This window comes from Galleria mellonella, unplaced genomic scaffold (assembly GCF_026898425.1).
Source record: "Galleria mellonella isolate WM207_F2 unplaced genomic scaffold, CSIRO_AGI_GalMel_v1 utg232, whole genome shotgun sequence".
NCBI lineage: Eukaryota > Metazoa > Arthropoda > Insecta > Lepidoptera > Pyralidae > Galleria > Galleria mellonella.
The window spans coordinates 427,708-447,570 of record NW_026442046.1 but is presented as its reverse complement, the minus strand read 5'-3'; the positions used below and the strand labels follow the sequence as shown (position 1 = coordinate 447,570).

General features: G+C 45.8%; 1 protein-coding gene across 1 annotated transcript in view; it reads left to right on the top strand.

Annotated features, from left to right (window-relative positions):
* LOC113513559 (bromodomain and WD repeat-containing protein 3) overlaps window positions 1-19,188 on the top strand; it is a 31,868-nt gene extending 12,680 nt beyond the window's left edge. The window contains exons 16-35 of the mRNA XM_052894805.1: window positions 135-366; window positions 793-882; window positions 1,248-1,628; window positions 1,703-1,891; window positions 2,292-2,417; window positions 3,235-3,368; window positions 5,045-5,346; window positions 5,702-5,814; window positions 5,901-6,054; window positions 8,182-8,333; window positions 10,121-10,304; window positions 12,385-12,633; window positions 13,784-13,912; window positions 15,269-15,471; window positions 15,919-16,037; window positions 16,895-17,050; window positions 17,326-17,419; window positions 17,540-17,701; window positions 18,101-18,281; window positions 18,917-19,188. Coding sequence (XP_052750765.1) covers window positions 135-366; window positions 793-882; window positions 1,248-1,628; window positions 1,703-1,891; window positions 2,292-2,417; window positions 3,235-3,368; window positions 5,045-5,346; window positions 5,702-5,814; window positions 5,901-6,054; window positions 8,182-8,333; window positions 10,121-10,304; window positions 12,385-12,633; window positions 13,784-13,912; window positions 15,269-15,471; window positions 15,919-16,037; window positions 16,895-17,050; window positions 17,326-17,419; window positions 17,540-17,701; window positions 18,101-18,281; window positions 18,917-19,059 — 3,493 coding nt within the window. The 3' untranslated portion in view covers window positions 19,060-19,188. The remainder of the gene's footprint in view (window positions 1-134; window positions 367-792; window positions 883-1,247; window positions 1,629-1,702; window positions 1,892-2,291; window positions 2,418-3,234; window positions 3,369-5,044; window positions 5,347-5,701; window positions 5,815-5,900; window positions 6,055-8,181; window positions 8,334-10,120; window positions 10,305-12,384; window positions 12,634-13,783; window positions 13,913-15,268; window positions 15,472-15,918; window positions 16,038-16,894; window positions 17,051-17,325; window positions 17,420-17,539; window positions 17,702-18,100; window positions 18,282-18,916) is intronic.
* Window positions 19,189-19,863: the final 675 nt, after the last annotated feature.

Sequence of the window (19,863 nt, the reverse complement as noted above, 5' to 3'; positions counted from 1 at the left end):
AATTAAGTCGATATTTTGTTAAGATCATTATTTGCGTGCATACAGTCGTTGTGGGTTTTACCGCTTTGTACGCGTCACAAAAGGGTGTGTACTGCACATTTGCGGAGAGTGCAGGTTGATGTATACGCGGGCAGGTACAGCCCGGCGGGCGCGAGCGCGAAGCGGCCGGCGGCGCGGGCGGCGGCCGCGGCGGCGGGGGAGGCTGCGGCGGCGGCGGGGGAGGCGGGGGAGGCGGCGGCGGCGGCGGAGGCGGCGGAGGAGGAGCTGCCCGAGGCGTTCCGGCCGGGCGAGTGGCTGACGGCCGTGGCGCCGCGCAAGGCGCCCTACCACCCGCAGATGGGCGACGAGTGCCTCTACTTCCGCCTGGTGCGTGCCCGCGCTAATTTTTTTTTTCTATTTCCTTCTTGGCTAGTGTACTAGTTCGTCCGCCTCACCGGGACGCGTTGGTTGACTGTAATAGCGAGTAGCCTAAGTACATAAATAAATATATCTTTCTTTACCCCTATTTGACACAACCAGTTGACCAGATAATAGAAGTTGCTATAAATATCTTCTTTGAAACAGAAGTAAGTTGGTCCCCAAAACTTAGTAGCAATTTCAATGTCAGTAGGCAGCTGTGGAAAAAAATGGCTATTTAAAAAACTGCGACCTTTAAACGATACAATTAAGAGAGTAATTTTCATTTAATTAAAATTTTTTTTGGTTTATAGTTCCAACTATTGAGGCAATAAAAAGTAATGAAAAATATCACTTATAGTGTTCGCCATATTAACCCGTAGCACTGTGTCGCAGGGCCACCAGCGGTACTTCGAGGCGGTGGCGGAGAAGGACCTGTACAAGATCAACCCGCGCGACAAGCCCTGGGAGCGGACCCTCGTGCACGTCGGTACCACTGCAATATACACACACACACACACATACACACAATACACTCACACATTATAACCAAAATTAACCACGTTTAAAATTAGACCTCTACATTTTAAAGAAGACCTTTAGGAACACAATTATGGAAACTGCGTCTAATTTGGTGATGAAGTTTTTGAATGATACCGAAACATACATACAGACAGACATAAAATTTCTATTTCATTCTTGTTTCGGCTTCTATTGCCCTGAAGATCATGTTATTTTTTCTTAATATTTGTGTACAGACATTGTTTACTTATAGTAATTATATTACTTAGCTTAAATTTCTTGTTATAACGATACTTGTATCAAGAGGACTGCTGCTGTACTGTATACAGGAGTGCGAGCTGGTGAAGGTGGTGGGCATAAAGTACGTGATAAAGCCGCCGCGCGTGGTGTGCCTGAAGCTGGCGTGCGTGCTGGAGGGGCCGCGCGGACGCAGCTTCACGGTGCGCTACCACGACATGGCGGACGTCATCGACTTCCTGGTGCTGCGCCAGCAGTACGAGCTGGCCGTGGCGCGGCGCTGGGCACCCGCCGACCGCTTCCGCTGCATCATCGATGACAGCTGGTGGACCGGCGTCGTGGTCGAGCGCAGCCTGCCACCAGCGCCAGCAGCTAGCAGCGCACCTGACGCGGCCATGTCCCCCGCCGCGCAGTTCTCCGCCACCGCCGCGCCGCACTTCCTGTCCATACGGGTGCGCTGGGACAACGGGGAGGTCGGTACTGCATTTATTGATTGATTGTTGTCGTGAGTCGGCGTGTGTGGTGTAGTGCGACGCGTGCCGCGCAGGTGGAGCGGCTGTCGCCGTGGGACCTGGAGCCGCTGGACGAGGCGCGGCTGCCGGCCGAGCCGGGCGGCGCGGTGGCCGTGCTGCCGCGCGAGCTGGACGCCGTGCTGTACCGCGCCGCGCCGCGCGAGTGGCCGCCCGACGGCGACCGCGCCGCCGCCTGCCGCACCATCGCCACGCACATCTCGCAGGTGCGCTAATAAAACGTTTACAAGCTTCAATATTCTATTAAAATTGTTCGAATAATATCCGGCTCGAAGGATCATAAATATTTGGCTCGAAGGATCTCAAATATTTTATTTGCTGTTTTAAGTTTCATAAAAAAACTCTATTTATAAATTAAAATTGTATTCATATAATCATGGCAAAATGAGTTATTTTTATTTTAAATATTAAACTATTGAAGCGATTTCGATGTACTTTCTATGGGACCTACTTGATACTATATCCTTTGAAATGAAAAAGAATTTTCCAAATGGGTTTGTAAGTGAGTGTAGTTACGAGCTGTGTAAGCTATGTCAAGTGTACTGGTAGCGAGCCGTGGCCGTAGTGACGGTGACGGTGACGGTGATGTGACGTGACGGTGCGCAGGTGATGACGCTGTCGGTGGCGGAGCCGTTCGTGGCGCCGGTGGACCTGCAGCAGTACCCGTCGTACGCGCGCGTCGTGCCCTACCCCATCGACCTGGCCACCATCCGCGCGCGCTTCGACAACATGGTACGTTACACACGCACACCCACGCACACCCACGCACGCGCATGCACTCTCGTATTAAAAAGAGATTATAACAAAATGTGCTTTAGGCAACTAGTTATTTGATTAGTATTAAGTCGTTGAATTCCGCCACCATTAGTATGTGTGTGACTGCCAACACTCGAAGATTGACCGCCACTATTGCTACTAGAAGTGCTACAACATACATACATACTAACGGTAGTGAAATTAAATAAAACAATTCAAATCAAATAACCAGTAATATGGAACTCAGCAAGATAACACCCACTTCGGTGAAAAAAATACCTCTGTCTATACTAATTTTTTTATAGCTGAAGTGGCAATGGGCTGGTCACATAGCTCGAAGAACCGACAACCGATGGGGAAGGAAGGTTCTTGAGTGATGACCGTACGGGCAAACGCGGTGTAGGATGGTCAATGTCGACTGTTTATATGCTCGTGTTGCAGCTTGAAGGGTGTGTGATATAGCATTTAAAAAAGTAAGTTGAACACCATAGTGCTTGGAAATGGCAATGGGGTTACTAATGAGGCCCAGGACACTCGATTGTGATGCTCGGCGATGTGCGAGCTCTTTTCAATAGGTAACAACCTTCCGAAGTCTGCAGTGGATAAAAAAAAAATTACGATTTAAAAGTGCTTGTAAACAAGTATATTTGAATATATAGTCCCTCATATTAATAATCTTGTAAATTATATTTACATTGATCCCCCTTATCCGTAAACACCTCTCATGGAGGTACTGTTAGCTGTTGAGACGGCCGGGTGATGATGGTGTGTGTGTGTGTGTGCGCGTGCGCAGTTCTACCGGAGGGCGGCGGCGGCGCAGTTCGACGTGCGCTACCTGGCCTCCAACGCAGAGCAGTTCAACGAGCCGCACGCCACCATCGTGCGCCAGGCGCGCCTCGTCACCGACCTGCTGCTGCACATCATCAGGTGAGCGCCGCGCCACGCCCGCCACCGCTCGCCACGCTCACCACGCCCGCCACACCCGTCACATGCACCACACGCATCACACTTGCCACACACTCGCCATATGCACCATACTCGTCATACGAGTCACACTTACCACACACACCACATTCACCACAATTGTCACACTTTTCACACTCGGCACATTTGTCTTACTTAAAGGCCAGTAATGCATTGGCAACTCCGCTGATGTCCTCAGTGTCCACCGGCTGCGGTAATCACTTACCAGCAGGTGAACTGGATATCAGTTTGTCGCCCTCTCGTAAAAATAATTCCTTTTTTATACAATATTTACATCTTGTCTCCAATCTGTACTAACATCAGTTACACGTAATTCTCACCACTCTCACCACGCTCGCCACGCTCACCACGCTCGTCACACTTATCACACAACAGCCTGCTTGTACTCGCTGTAGCAAAACGAATGGATTTAAGGGGATGGGGGATGTACGGGCCGTGCCCATCGCAGGATGCGAGCGGAGCTTTTTTTTTATAAAGGAATGGTAACCCCGCTTGCGCTAACGGTACACGCTGGCAGAGTACCAGGGAGGCATGATAGGTGAGGATGAAACCGGCAGAGCTGTTGACTATACACAGACATAGACAAGAGTAATGTCCGTGCTGTTTCGATATCTATGTATTGCGTTTATTAGACATTGATGATGAAAAAGGGTTCATCACCCATTTCGATATCGCCCGTATCGGTCGGATGTCTCTATTCGTTTCAATCAAATGCTTCATTTTAACATTGGACGACTGGTATACAGGGTGCAAGGCAAGGGGCAGGGTGGCAAAAACGGAAACGGTGAATTCAGATTAAGAAATTAATGAAAAGATCGCTCCCAGCAATAAGACCGCCACACTGTACTCATACAACTGTATCGTAACATTTATTGTCTTACTTATTTCCTATATTGTTTGTACAAAAGTTGATTGCTTGGGTACCTCTGTCCCATTCGTGTTTCTACCGTGAAGCAGTTGTGTTTGCATGGCTGTGTTTCGGTTTGAAGGGTGGGATATGGCGTGAATTTACACGGTACAGAGGAATACCACCTGAGTCCTCAGGAATGACAACGCATGGGGGGTATCATGGGCGAAACAGTATACTCTGTTATGTGCATGTTACTGCTCATGTCTATTGGCGACGGCTACCACTTTCCATCAGGCGGGCCGTCAGCTTGTTTGCCATTTTAAGTTGTATAAAAAAAATGCAATCAAAGTATACTCATTCATTCATTAATCTGAACTGAAAACCAGTCAAAAGTTTTTCCAGAAAATTTCAACTTTTTTCTATTTTTTCTTTCCATTTAATATCATGTAACCTGTGATATTATGTCATAATATAAAGAAATAATAATATTGTATAGTGAAATATTATGAAATACCAGAAAATAGCAATGCAATATACGTATTGAAATGCTGCCGCGACGCGCGCAGTCAGCCGTGCGAGGTGAACGCCGCGAGCGTACGACGCTACGTACGAAGAAGCGCCCTGACCGCACTGTACCTACGCATCACGCGTCGTGGGGATCGTAATATTTCAAATACATTAGTTATATGGCTGTGGTCAGAGCGTTCACCCGAGTGAGCTGTTGTCGTGTCCCTTGCACCGTGTTTGAGTACCGTGCTGTTTGTTGCAGCTCGTGGCCGGACGTGGACGTGGTGGGCAAGTACCACGAGCTGGCCGCCTCCTACCACTCGTCCGACGACGAGCCGCTCGCCGCCGCCGTCGCCGCCAAGGTACGCGCGCGGGTTCGATTCCCGTGCAATGCCAATATTAGTATTTTGTTTTCAATTTCCCAAATTTTCATTCAAGTTGTCGATGAAACATTTAAGATAGGAATTGTGTGTGAATACATAGTGATTTACCAAAATTACATCACAACTGGTTCGGAAAAAATATTGAGGGTAGCCATTTATGAATATTATTTTTTTTATTTATAAAGGTCAGTCTGTCTGTTGATCGAGCAGGTTGTGTTACACACATAAAAACTAGTAATATAAAATAAAATTGTTTGCCATAAAATCTACTATAATATCTAAAAATCTATTTCAATTGAGGCAAAATTAGTTATTTTGACCTAGAAACTAAATTACTGAACCGATTTTGATAAAATTTCTATAGGGACCAGTCTGTGAGTATATCCTTTACGATAGAAAAGAATTTTCCAAATCCGTTTACTATTAAAGGAGTTATGAGGTGATAAACAAAATAAAATACAATTGAATTGAGAATCTCTTTTTTTAAGAATACGTTTGAAAAATGATTAAAAATTGTCTGTAAATAATATAAGTAGTGGAGAAGGTGGAAAGATGTGGTTTGTTTGCTTCACAACAACCAGCCGAATGGATTCAAGGTGATGTTGAGGTTGTGGCCAACAAGAGGAGGAGGAGATGGAGAGTGCCAGGTGTGAGTGCGGGGGGCCGTAAGTGTAGCGTCTCGTTGGGGTTCCATCACAAAGAGATGCGTGTATTATGTGAGCGGCGCGTGCGCAGGGCGGCGGCGGCGGCGGCGGCGGCGGCGGCGGCGGCGGCGGCGGCGGGCGCGAGGCGGCGTGGCGGGCGCGGTGCGCGGCGCTGCTGCGGGAGCTGGCCGCGTCCGCGGACGCCGAGCCCTTCCGCCAGCCCGTCAGCCTCGACATGGCGCCAGGTGACACGGCCGCTGCACGCCTACACATACACTTACACTCCTTGACAATATACAATATAATAGTTTATTAATTAATTAACCAAAACAAAAATATTAATTATGCATAAAACCGCCGAAAAAATATTATATTTTCATCTGGTGCCACGTGATCGTAAACGGTCTGGTATGTGCGATGACGTCACATGGAAGTAAACAGCGTGCCTGCCACTGACGTTCGTTTGCGTTGTTGGTAGCGGGGCGCGGGTGCGAATGACGTCACCATTCGAATGTATATACTAGTGAGTACTAATTGTTCAACTGCCGAATAAATGACAATAATGAATGATAAAACATCATGAAATGATAAATATATTTTTATGAGTACGTTAAAATGATTTTCGTAAAATAGTTACATTATTTACTATAGCATTAGGATTTCTATAAGTAAGCTAGCTGCACATTTTTTATTTTACATATGAGCATTTTCACCACTAACGAACCGTTTTTCCTGTGTCTTTATAGAAATAATTCGTACACGCCGCCACAACACACCATTTGTACATTTTCTTTTTTGAAAACGGTAAAAAATTAACAAAATTAAATACTGACCAAACGCATGCATGACATTTAATAATTGTTTACTTCCATGTGACGTCACGGCCGCCATATTGCCCAAAAGTTGCTTTTCAGGGGCCTATTTGAATTTTTTCTTTTGTATTTGCTATTTTTTAAGGAAATAGTTCCATGTAAATTAAAAATAACCACTGTTTGGAGGCTCTATGAACACCACTGAATAATCTGATTTTCAGAAATCAGTCCAGTAGCCTATTATGGGATATTAACACCATACTTTCCTGATATCTCTAATTGGTAATGATAATAGGGGAATGCTATTAAAATTATTGTTTCAATTCGAAATATAGATTTTTAATTACTTCATTATTATTGTAAAAAAAAAAAAAAACCTATTAAAACATTACAATAAAAAAGTATTAAAAGAGTGCTCCGTAAGGAAGGAACAGGATTGATACGTGGTTATATTTTATAAAATTTCCCGAATTAATATTACGCACCTAGTAACCAGCGGAGACAAGTTAACTTTCTTCTCGGACTATCCAATTATATGGTGGCTGATGTGCAGTTATGCAATTCGCTCGACACAAGTTACGACTGCACGTTGACATGTGCCGTTGTCTGCACAAATAATAACTACAATAGAATTACAATTATCCGAATCCAATAAAACCAGGAGGTTGACCGTCAAATGATATTCCAAATTTTCGGACTCAATTTTGTGTTTATTCGTTTCCAAATCGACCAAATAAATGGACTTTAACACTTTTTTTTACCATGAATTGTACTAGTGTTAACTAAAAATAAAAGTATTTATTTATTTATTATTGATCTCTGACTACCCCTCATCTAATGGTATCTGTTATTTATTTATTTATTTAGAATATAATGTCAAGTGGAGGCAAATATAATGGACACATACAATGCAATTTATATATATATATATATATATATATATATATATATATATATATATATATATATATATATATATATATATATATATATATAGCAAAGGCAAAGCAATAAACTGAGCTGTGACCATTTTGTGTTACTATGGCACACGCGTGAAGGAATGGTAACAAAGGAGATTGTTAGATTATGTATTTTGTTTTTGTATTATTTTTTTTATTTGTGCTTTTTTTTTTATTTTTATTCTTTTGTTTCTTTTGCTGTGTATTACGTGTATGTTTGTTTTTTTTTTTATTGTAATTTGTGTGCTGTAAGTAATGTAAATAAATTGTCTATCTATCTATCTATTTATTTCCAATTAGGCACACCAACAGTATACATGTTATACATAAAATAAATAACATTTTTCATGTAGCATGCTGATATGCATACCTATAGCAGGCGTACACAACATTGACTGCAGATTACATGCATATAAATGTCATAATATAATTAATTAAATTTACAATTACATATTCTTTATTACAAAATTCAATTAAATATAAAACAAGACTGGGCGATACCATCAAATCTACATGGTCTCCAGTATGTTACCGCTTAAAGTACATGTGAGTGACGTCGCTTGCGAGTGGTCGCCCTATGATCCGGTGGACGGTCCCGCAGACTACCTGACGGTGGTGTCGTCGCCGATGGACCTGGGCACGGTGGCGGCGCGGCTGGCGGCGGGCCGCTACGCGCGGGCCGACCAGTTCGCGGCCGACGTGCGCCGCGTGTTCGCCAACAGCCGCCTCTACAACACCAACAAGCGCAGCCGGGTACCAACTACAGACACACTTACAACTAATATTATCACAACGTTACACACAGCTCACGTCACACAACCAGTTCACCATTTTGATCTAAAAACTTCAATTAAATTAAATATTTATTTGCTTTAATCAGATATTTTACGTGCTAAGAGCCATCTGACAGAATTTTTTGGCATCTGTTCAATTGCCTTAAAATTGTAGGCGTGTGTGTAAAGGGATATGGCGTGAATTTACAGGATACAGAGGAATAGCACCTGAGTCCTCAGGAATGGCAACGCATGGGGGGTATCATGGGCGAAACAGTATACTCTGTTATGTACATGATACTGTTCATGTCTATAGGCGACGGTTACCACTTTCCATCAGGTGGGCCGTCAGCTTGTTTGCCATTCTAAGTTGTATAGAACAAAAAAAAAGAAGCGAAGTATGACTCAGCATGTTATTCCACATATAACGTACTCTAGACCTGTGTTTCCCAACGTGGCGCCCACGCCCCACAGGCGGGCAATTTGATAGTTAAAGGGAGGGAAAAAAAAAGTGGACTCGAAGCGATTTTAACCCTCTTGCTCGGGGCCATTTAAATGCAATGCTACGAGTAGATATCGGTGCCAAATTTAACAAAAAAGTATGTAAATTAAAAACAAATGCTGTAAATATTTATTAGGTATAATTTCGTTTGACGTTACCAAAATATCAACTGGGCGATTAGAGTCGTCAAGTAAACTTTGTCGGGAACATTATGTAAGGGGCCATAAAAAGTTTAAAAGTGTTCAAGTGGGACATGGCACAAACAAGGTAGGGAAACACTGCTCTGGACATAGTAGTACATAGTTTCTGGACATAGTGGAAAGAGTAACTGTTGAGTATTGCGAGTTGTTCTCAGCACATAACAATATATCGAGCTAATTACGGAGGCCACAGCGAGAGCTTGCAAGACAAAATGCAATTTTTGCAATAATTCTAAAATATTGGGTGGGACAGGGTACCAATGCAAGAGCGTCACGACCGCTCGTTTACTAACAGAGGTTCAGTCAATTTATAACTAACACAATGGGCCTTATGTAGTCTGGATAAATAAATATTATTATTATTATAACCATATTTAATTATAATAAGTACATTACTGCAGCGGCCAGCAACTGAAGCATTGATGGACGTCCATCAATGCCTAGTTGTGGCCAAGGCTTGTATAGTACTTTTCTCAAACAATGCGCGGAATGTTCCTTTGTTTTTTTTTTTTTTTTTTTTTTTTTCAATAAACAACTTTCTATTTGCAAGCCAGTTCGAAATTTAAATAAAACCTTGTATTAGTTACCTCCTTGGTAGCCATGTTTCTAAGTAAAAGGTCATTCCATTTTTAAATTACAGGACAGATATGAGTTTACATAGTAATTTATCTGGCCGCAAAACACGACAGATATGGATTTTCATACAACTTTTGCCGGCCGCTGCCCGCATGTATCTGGCCAGTACGGCAATTTTGATTTATCTCGAAGAAGATTGTCAAAATAATGCTCACATTTCCAAACATGTTTGAGTAAAAATTATTACATTAAATATTTTTATAATTAATAACGACTATATGATACTTCCATGACGGATGATTTAATTGTAAGTCTTTTGGACGGGAGGTCAAGTGTTTGATTTGGCAACTTTGTTAGAAGTGGGCCACAGACAGGGTTGCTACTCTATGCTGATTCAGGGTTGTCACTCAATGTAACATGCTTGTAAAGAAGTTTATTTGAGTAGGGATGATTTGGACTCGGCTAGCATGAGGTGTGCTCTGGCCGTAGATCTACTCGATGACGGTGCGGCTGTCGTCGCTGTTCGAGGCGCTGTGGGCCCGCGTTCCCCAGCCGAGCCGGCCCCGCGCCCGCGCCCTGCCCCGCGCCCGCGCCCGCCCGCGGCCGCGCGCCCGCGCCCGCCGCCCGCGCCGCGCCACCAGGGCCACCAGGGCCACCAGGGCCGCCGCGCACGGTGAGCGATTATATACTCGTTACTATGGCAACAGGCTACCTCGTATATGCAGGTGGCTCGGGACCGTTCCTTGTAGCAGTCTACGGGAGAGGCAGCAGTGGTCGGATAATGGCTGAAAAAATTATAATAAATTAATTATTTACATAAACTTTATGAAAACGACGCTGCAAATTCGAGTACTGCAACAGACGCAATTGCATTAGCGCTCGGTACCACATCTTTGTTCGGTACAGCGTATGATGCATAAACTGTCGAGGGATTAATTATTATTATTTTTTTTTTATACCACTGAGGTGGCAACAAAGCATACGGCCCACCTGATGGTAAGTGGTTACCGTAGCCTATGAACACCTGCAATACCAGAGGTATTACGCGTGCGTTGCCGACCCTGAAGAAACCTCTTTACCCCCCTTTTGAAGAACCCCATGCTGTAGTCTCTTGGGAAAATCTCGGTAGGGAGCTCATTCCATAACCTGAGTGTTCAATTAAACTAATTTAAATGAATTTTTAAAAAGAAATTGAGTAATTTTTGATTTTATTTATTACAGATAAACAATCTTATTTTTTGTTTTGTTTTCTTATTTCAACCGTGAAGCAGTTGTGTTTGCGTGGCTGTGTTTCGGTTTGAAGGGTGGCATATGGCGTGAATTTACAGGGTACAGAGGAATAACACCTGAGTCCTCATGAATGGCAACGCATGGGGGGTATCATGGGCGAAACAGTATACTCTGTTATGTCCACGGTACTGCTCATGTCTATAGGCGACGGTTACCACTTTCCATCAGGTGGGCCGTCAGCTTGTTTGCCATTCTAAGTTGAATAAAAAAAAACTTATAAATTTCATTAAACTAGTGTTGTGTTAGTGATCAATATGAGTGCATGTACTGCGTCAATAGTCGCGCTGTACTCTCTGCCCTATATCTGTAGCGGGCGTATTATATAATTTGTTACCAAATTACCTGCATTCCCTTTAAGGGGATATAGTATTATTACACGTATACGTTACGATAATGATAGTAATTCGTGTCTCAAATGTCATAAAATTATTCATATAAAAAAAAGTTCCTTAATAAATATAAATTTTTCATGCTGTGTAAAAAGTACCTTTTATAAACGTTACGCTAGAACCGACGGAGTGAGTGCGACCAATAGTGTGATAGAGAAAAGTATAGTTATGAGGACGATTTACAAGCACTGAAGAAATTTATAGTACATTACTGCAGCGGCCAGCAACTGAGGCATTGATGGACGAACGTGCAAATGTGGGCCGAGGCGCAGCCGAGGCACATATACGTGAGTCCATCAATGCCTAGTTGTGGCCAAGGCTTGTATAGTACTTTTCTCAAACAATGCGCGGAAATCAAAAACACAATTTTACTTTTTAAGTTCAATGACGAATAACGAACAATAATAATTTTTCACGCTCCATAATGTTCGTTTTTTTTTTTTTTTTTCAATAAACAGCTTTATATTTGCAAGCCAGTTCGAAATTTAAATAAAACCTTTTATTAGTTACCTCCTTGGTAGCCATGTTTCTAAGCAAAAGGTCATTCCATTTTTAAATTACAGGACAGATATGAGTTTACATAGTAATTTATCTGGCCGCAAAACACGACAGATATAGATTTTCATACAACTTTTGCCGGCCGCTGCCCGCATGTGTCTGGCCAGTACGGCAATTTTGATTTATCTCGAAGAAGATTGTCAAAATAATGCTCACATTTCCAAGCATGTTTGAGAAAAGTATTTTATCATTTTATTTTTATAAAATAATTTCATATTAGTTCGATATGAAATTTTTTTTCTATCGTAATGTATATAAGTAATACTATGCCTAGTAGCAGGGAATGCAGATAATTTGGTAACACCTTATATAGCTAGGTTGTGTGTTATGTACTGAAGGGCTGAAGGTTGGCCACCAGCGTTTCTAGCGTACCAATCAGTTTGCCAAATATGGCAACTACCGGCAACTTTTGCTCCCCTCATTCTAATAGGCAGACGTTTAAACGTTCGTTAACTGGCCACCACGAAGTACGTTGAGGGCGGCTGATATGTGTACGATGGTGTACGTGTGGTGCAGCGGCGGACGCGTGCTCGTCGGCGGCTGCGAGTGCGGGTGCGGGTGCGGGTGCCGGTGCCGGTGCCGGTGGCGGTGTCGGCGGCGGGCAGCCGCTGCTGCGCTCGGGCTCGAGCAGCTCGTCGTCGGAGCCGCTGGCGGCCACCTCGCGCCGCGTGCACCGCGCCGCCGCCGCCCGCGCGGCACGCGCCGCCCGCGTAGCCCGGCTCGACTCCTGGGACAGCGACGCGCCGCTAGACGCGCACAGGAAAGGTATACCCGCCACACGCACACACACCACGCATATACTCATACATGTACAACAAGCGCACACCTACACTCGTATATTACACACGCACACGCGCACACACACACACGCGCACACACGCACACACGCACGCGCACACGCACGCGCACACGCACACGCACACACGCACAAACGCACACGCACGCACGCCACTCACGCACGTACACGCACGCATGCACGCACGCACAGACACGCACGCACGCACAGACACGCACGCACGCGCACGCACACACACGCACGCATGCACAACAAAGAGAGATATATCTGTATAAAAATGTGAGTTATAAAAATATACATAATGTCACGTATGCACTATATTAATTCTGACTTTCTAAATATATTTATGGCCGTGTGGTCCCGACATAGACTGGGTCACGCCTTCCCTTGCCGTGGCTGTCGTAATAGGCGACGAAAGGAACTTGATGGTAGAGAGAGATGAGATGAGATGATGATCCCTCTTAAAACATCTCCAAAGACTAACTCCAATCGCCAACCTGTCTGCCAAGCGTAGCAATTATTGGCAAAACCCCCCAAGGGGGAGGCTTATGTTCAGCAGTGGACAGTTAATAAACGTCGCTAAATGCCAATACTATGTAAATGAAAAAGAAATAAGTTTCAGATAAAAAAAAAAAAGAATCCTCCAGTTCTTTATTTTACCTGCAACTTGTCAAATAACAAGGACATATTAAGAGATTGTTCTCGTGACTATTTTATCAAAATGTGTTCAATAGTTTTAAATTTTTTTTTTATACAACTTAGAATGGCAAACAAGCTGACGGCCCACCTGATGGAAAGTGGTAACCGTCGCCTATACACATGAGCAGTATCGTGGACATAACAGAGTACACTGTTTCGCTCATGATATCCCCCATGCGTTGGTATTCCTGAGGACTCAGGTGTTATTCCTCTGTACCCAATAAATTCAGTTTTTAAATCAAAATAAATGGGATTTATCATAATGGACATAATATTTTTTTTTTTTTGTGGAACACGGCATATTATTAATTATCCACTCAGATTGTATAGATAGAACATATCTGTATACTCTGAGTCATCGTGTACTGTGGTCTCGTGGCCGTGCTGACGGCCCGTGTGTGCGTGTGTGTGCGTGTGCAGGCAAGGGCGTCGGCAAGAAGAGCAAGAGCAGCAGCAACAGCGCCGAGCCCGCACTCGCCGCCACCACCGCCACCTCCACCTCCGCCGCCACCACCAGCGCCGGCAGCACCGGCCGCCTGCGGCTGCGGCGTGAGTACACACACACACACACACGCACGCTGCCCACTAGCCACACAACACAAGCTGCGGCCCGCCCGGCACATGAACACTACTGTGGACACGACAGAGTATACTGTTTCGCCCATGATAACCCCCATCCGTTGGGGGAAAGGGATTGTTAGTAATGGACACTGAGAATCCCATTGCTAGCAATATACCCAACCAGGTCGACCTCCTCGCGGTTCTCTCTGGAAACTGTTATTTTTTTTTTACAACACAGGGGGCAAACGAGCATGCGGCTCACCTGATGGTAAGTGACTACCGGTTATGTTTAATTCCTGATGAATTCATCATGATGGGCTAACTGGCCTGTTTTCATTCTCATCTATCACCCTTCACTGGTGCTCCGCCAGCGTATCCCGTTAGCGCAGGCGGGGTTACCGTACTATTTTCACGCATCAAAAAAAAAAAGCCATCCCATGCGTTGCCACTCGTGAGACCTCAGGTGTGACCGAGTCATATTCACATGTGATCAGTCGCTGTAGTATAACTGAGGAACATTTAAACATGTTTACAAACGGTTATATTTCCAACATTAACATTATAATAATGAACTCTAATATATCTTTCAATCATTTATTTAATAAAAATTGGTCTAATTAACCAATATTTATGTCCATTTATTGTGACTAATACATAAAAAACTAATACATTAAAAGTGCAAAAAAACGCCATCTGTTTTCAAATAATGGAACTACTTGAATTGCCATTTGTTTGATAAAAATATGTTGACTACCGTGGAGAGAAGGTCGCAAGGATAGTTAGTAAATAATAGTACATTACTGCAGCGGCCAGCAACTGAGGCATTGATGGGCGAACGTACAAATGTGGGCCGAGGCGTAGCCGAGGCACACATACGTGAGTCCATCAATACCTAGTTGTGGCCAAGGCTTGTATAGTACTTTCCTCAAACAATGCGCGGAAATCAAAAACACAATTTTACTTTTTAAATTCAATGACGAATAACGAACAATAATAATTTTTCACGCGCCATAATGTTCCCTTTTTTTTTTTTCAATAAACAGCTTTCTATTTGTAAGCCAGTTCGAAATTTAAATAAAACCTTTTATTAGTTACCTCCTTGGTAGCCATGTTTCTAAGTAAAAGGTCATTCTATTTTTAAATTACAGGACAGATATGAGTTCACATAGTAATTTATCTGGCCGCAAAACACGACAGATATGGATTTTCATACAACTTTTGCCGGCCGCTGCGCGCATGTATCTGGACAGTACGGCAATTTTGATTTATCTCGAAGAAGATTGTTAAAATAATGCTCACATTTTCAAGCATGTTTGAGAAAATATAATAATATACTTACTTCAGTGCCGTACGTGTCGGACCCCGAGGCGGAGGGTGCAGAGGAGGCGGAGGGCGCGGAGGAGCGCAGGAGGAACGGCGGCGGCGGCGGGCGGCGGCGCTCGTCGTCGTCGTCGGCCTACTCCAACATCGAGGTGGTGGAGGAGGAGCTGGCCGAGGACGAGGTGGAGCTCACCTACGACGACGCGCCCGCGCACCAGCACCACCAGGTCAGTCCGCCCTACACCGCTACGCGTCCACCGCCGCACGTGCCGCGCACCGCCATCTGGTGGCCAACTGAGCAGACCTTGCGCCTGGATGGTCGTGTTGTACAGCGTGGTTTCAGAGATATTTTCTCCCATGAACGCTCAGGTTACGAAATCAGCTCTCTGCTAAGATTTTCCCAAGAGACTACAGCATGGGGTTCTTCAAAAAAGAAGTAAAGGGGTTTCTTCAGATTAGGCAACGCGCGCGTATTGCCCCTGGTATTGCACTTACTTGTAACCACTTAGCGTCAGGCGGGCCGTATATGCTCACCTATTTCATCTTAGTGGTATGTACTGGATATAGTAGACAACTGTCAGATGTTACGGATGGACTGGAACCAAGCTGCCAATGAATGGTTGCATAGTGAATGATCATTGTAGAACAGATCAATCGACCGATGTATTTGGCAGGCCCGCAAGCGAGTCCGCGCGCCGAGCACAGCCAGCGGCAGTGTGGCGAGCGTGGCGAGCGTGGCGAGCGCGGCCAGTGTGGGCAGCGACTGGACCGCGCGCCGCAAGCGGCCGCGACGGTATGTATTGTGGCCGGCTTGCTGAACCAACCAACGCAGTGATTCACTATCGACACATGTCAACTTGAATGACACGAGTCTAAATCATACTTTCTCTTATTTTTTTTTTTTTATGATAACGCGTATAATCGCGCCGTACCTACTGAACCCACTTTTTTTTTAATGGATGATAAAGAAATGCTTGCGCTTGCGCTGTCGGTATACGCTTTTGACTGAAGTCGTTATGAAGACTCGATGCGGTTTGTGGAGGTGGTACTTGTAAATAACGAGAATAATTCAAGATATAAAATGTAAATTTGTATATTGAATGGACTGCCTAGCGCAGAGGTTGTATCGCCAGTGTGTATAAAATGAAACATTCAAGTTACGTTGATTAATTTAGGTCATTTACAAATTAGGGAACGGTGCAAAGTTCGCTTTGAAATTATGAATAATCATTGTGCAATATTACATGTAGGCACACGCTGGTGGGGCACCAGACAAGGATGATAGGTGAGACTGAAAAGGCGAGTTAATTAGTCTATTTTGAGGAATATACCAGGAATTCAGCACGATGGTTTCCAAGGGAACCACATAGAAGTCTTGCTAGGGTATATTTTGACTGGATAGGGTATATTTTCTAGCAAAAGTTACACATAAAAAATAATGACAACATATGGATGGTATCATAGGAATTACAGTACACTCTGTTACGTCCCTGGTACTGCTCATGTGTATAGGCGACGGTTACCACTTTCCATCAGGTGGGCCGTCAGTTTGTTTGCCATTCTAAGTTGTATAAAGAAAAGCACATGGAGTGCTACGTTGACCGCGATAGTAACGGCCCGCCCCCTATCGTATGCGACGTGGTGGTGCAGGACGCGCGAGCGGTTCAGCGAGCAGTGGTCGTCGGGCTCGTCGTCGTGGTCGGAGGAGTCGGCGGCGGCGGCCGGCGCCGAGCGGCGCTACGAGTCCGACCGCTCGTACCGCCCGCGCTACTCCACCGACGACGACGCGCCGCTGCACCTCTACAGGTACGCTGCACTGCACGCGCGTCACACCGCGCACTACACACTACACACGCGGCATACCGCGCACTACATTACACGCGCGTCACACCGCGCACTACACACTACACACGCGGCATACCGCGCACTACATTACACGCGCGTCACACCGCGCACTGCACTACACTCGCGTCACACCGCGCACTGCACTACACTACACGCGCGTCACACCGCGCATTACATAAGCTATTCATGCATAAGCTCACTGATATAATAATTCCTACCACATTGTCCATCCGCAGACAACGACAACAGGGCAGCGACGAGGAGGCGGCGGATGGAGAGGAGGCCGGCGCCGGGCCCTCCTCCGGACGGCGGAGACCCGGCCGCAGTCGGGTAAGGGTGCCGTTCACTGGCTATCCAATATACACGTTACTTAGCATTGTCTGTCTTAAGTGTTCAAGTGGCTGCGTAAAGTAAGACAGCATTGAATGGTGTGTTGCGTGGTGTACACAGAGCGGCGGCGTGTCGCTGCGGGCGCGGCGCAGCCCGCGGCGGTACAACGAGGACAGCGAGGAGGACTCGGCCGCCGCCATCAGCAAGCGCCTGCAGCACCATCAGCGCCACCAGCAGCGCCACCACCACCTCGACACGCGCCGCCGCCGGCACGCTGCGCAGGTACGACGCACCACCACCCGAATACCACCACCACTACCCTGAAATCACTTCCACCCTCACCACCCTGACACCACCACCACCTCGACACGCGCTGCCCCCGGCACGCCACGCAGGTACGACGCACCACCACCCGGACACCACCACCGCCACCACCATTACCACCCTGACACCACCATCACCACCGACACCACCACCACCACCCTGACATCACCAACACCACCTCCACCACCCCGACACCAAATACATTCCGTCTTACCACAATCCCTTTTATTGTAATTGTAGACATAGTACATTCAAATAAATACACATAATGCTAACAGAGATTTAAAATTGATCACTGACGCTTCTTTCATGTTAGTTGACTTGACTTATAAAAGTAAAATATGCACTCGTCCGCAGGCGCTGGGCGTGGCCTCGAGTGTGGCGAGCATGGCGAGCGCGGCGAGCGCGGCGAGCGTGGCGAGCGTGGCGAGCGTGGCGGCCGTGGCGAGCGTGGCGGCCGCCAACGACGACCACAACTACTTCAACGGACACGCGCTCGCGCACCGCCACGCCGCGCGCCCGCTCAACGGCAACAACGGTACCGCACCGCCGCACGCTGCCTGGCCACTGTCGACACGGGCCTCCGCCTACACGCGGGGTTGCTAGTAGTGGATGCTCGTTTGCTTGGCCACCTCGTTCCCATTCGTGTTTCTACCGTGAAGCAGTTGTGTTTGCATGGTTATGTTTCGGTTTGAAGGGTGGGACATGGCAGTGAATTTACAGGGTACAGAGGAATAACACCTGAGTCCTCAGGAATGGCAACGCATGGGGGCTATCATGGGCGAAACAGTATACTCTGTTATGTCCATGGTACTGCTCATGTCTATAGGCGACGGTTGCCACTTTCTATGAGGTGGGCCGTTAGCTTGTTTGCCACTCTAAGTTGCATGAAAAAGAACTGTAGTGTCCAGTGTTGGACTAGAGCTTGTGTAGACACGTGTGGTGTATTTGGTGGCGGCAGGCGCGGAGTCTTTTTCTTTTAATGGGTGAAAATGGAATGGTAAGATGATCAGTGAGAATGAATACAGGTCAGTCGGCCCACCATGATGAATTCGGCAGGAATTAAACGGTGATGGTTTCTAGGGGCAACCGCGTGGAGGCCGACCTGAGAGGGTATATTGCTAGCAATTAGGCTGTTAGACCTCATTACTAATACTCCCTTTCCGGCCGCAGGCGCGGGCTCGGCCAGCAGCGGCGGCGGCGGCGGCGGCGGCGGCGGCGGCGGCGGCGGCGGCGGCGGGGCGCCGGTGTCGATCTCGTCTCGCGGCCGCGTGCGCAAGCTCACGGCCAAAGCGCGCGGCCTGCTGCGCGACTAGCGCCGCCGCGCCACCTGGCGGCCGCGCCGTGTGCCGTGTGGGATGACTGTAACGACTCCACGAACCGATGGTTAGTGATATTAGACGTGCAGACAGACACATGTGGCAAACGACACTACGTCTGTGTCGCCGCTGTTAATGTACCCATGTAAATATGTAGCGACGTTAAGGCCGCCCGCACACCGAACTATGTACTATCTATACATGAAAGTGTTGATATTGACAAATGTTAACAGTTGTGAAGGCTGGGATTACTTGATGCATCTTTCTTACCTTGTAAATGTGACGTTATTGTATTGTATTGTATTGTATTGACCAGCAGCTGACTCGACAAATGTTATCTTTTCTATATTCCAATATTTTTTCTTGTTCTGCGAGATTCTTCCATACATTCATTGATGTCCCTGAACGTATTTCTGTAAAAATCTTTCGCTTCATCTGTTCTGAGCTGCGTTTGTCAATGAACTAAATTTAATTTTATATTTATATAGTTAAGTTCCATAATGGGCTACAATTCGCCTCACATTGAGCCCCTGTCTTCGTGACGTCCGTCCAGCGTCGCGATAGAGACGCCCCGCGGACCTGTTTTAATTACTGTTTTGTCACTTGTTAGCTCGACATCATCATTGTCACTCGCTCAAGTGCATGTTCAAGAGGCGTAGTTTTAATAGATCACGGAACACGAATACTTTGCTAAAACTGATTTTTTTCATGTATGTATGTATGTGTATATATATATATATATATACATATATATATATATATATATATATATATATATATATTTGTATATATGTTTGTATG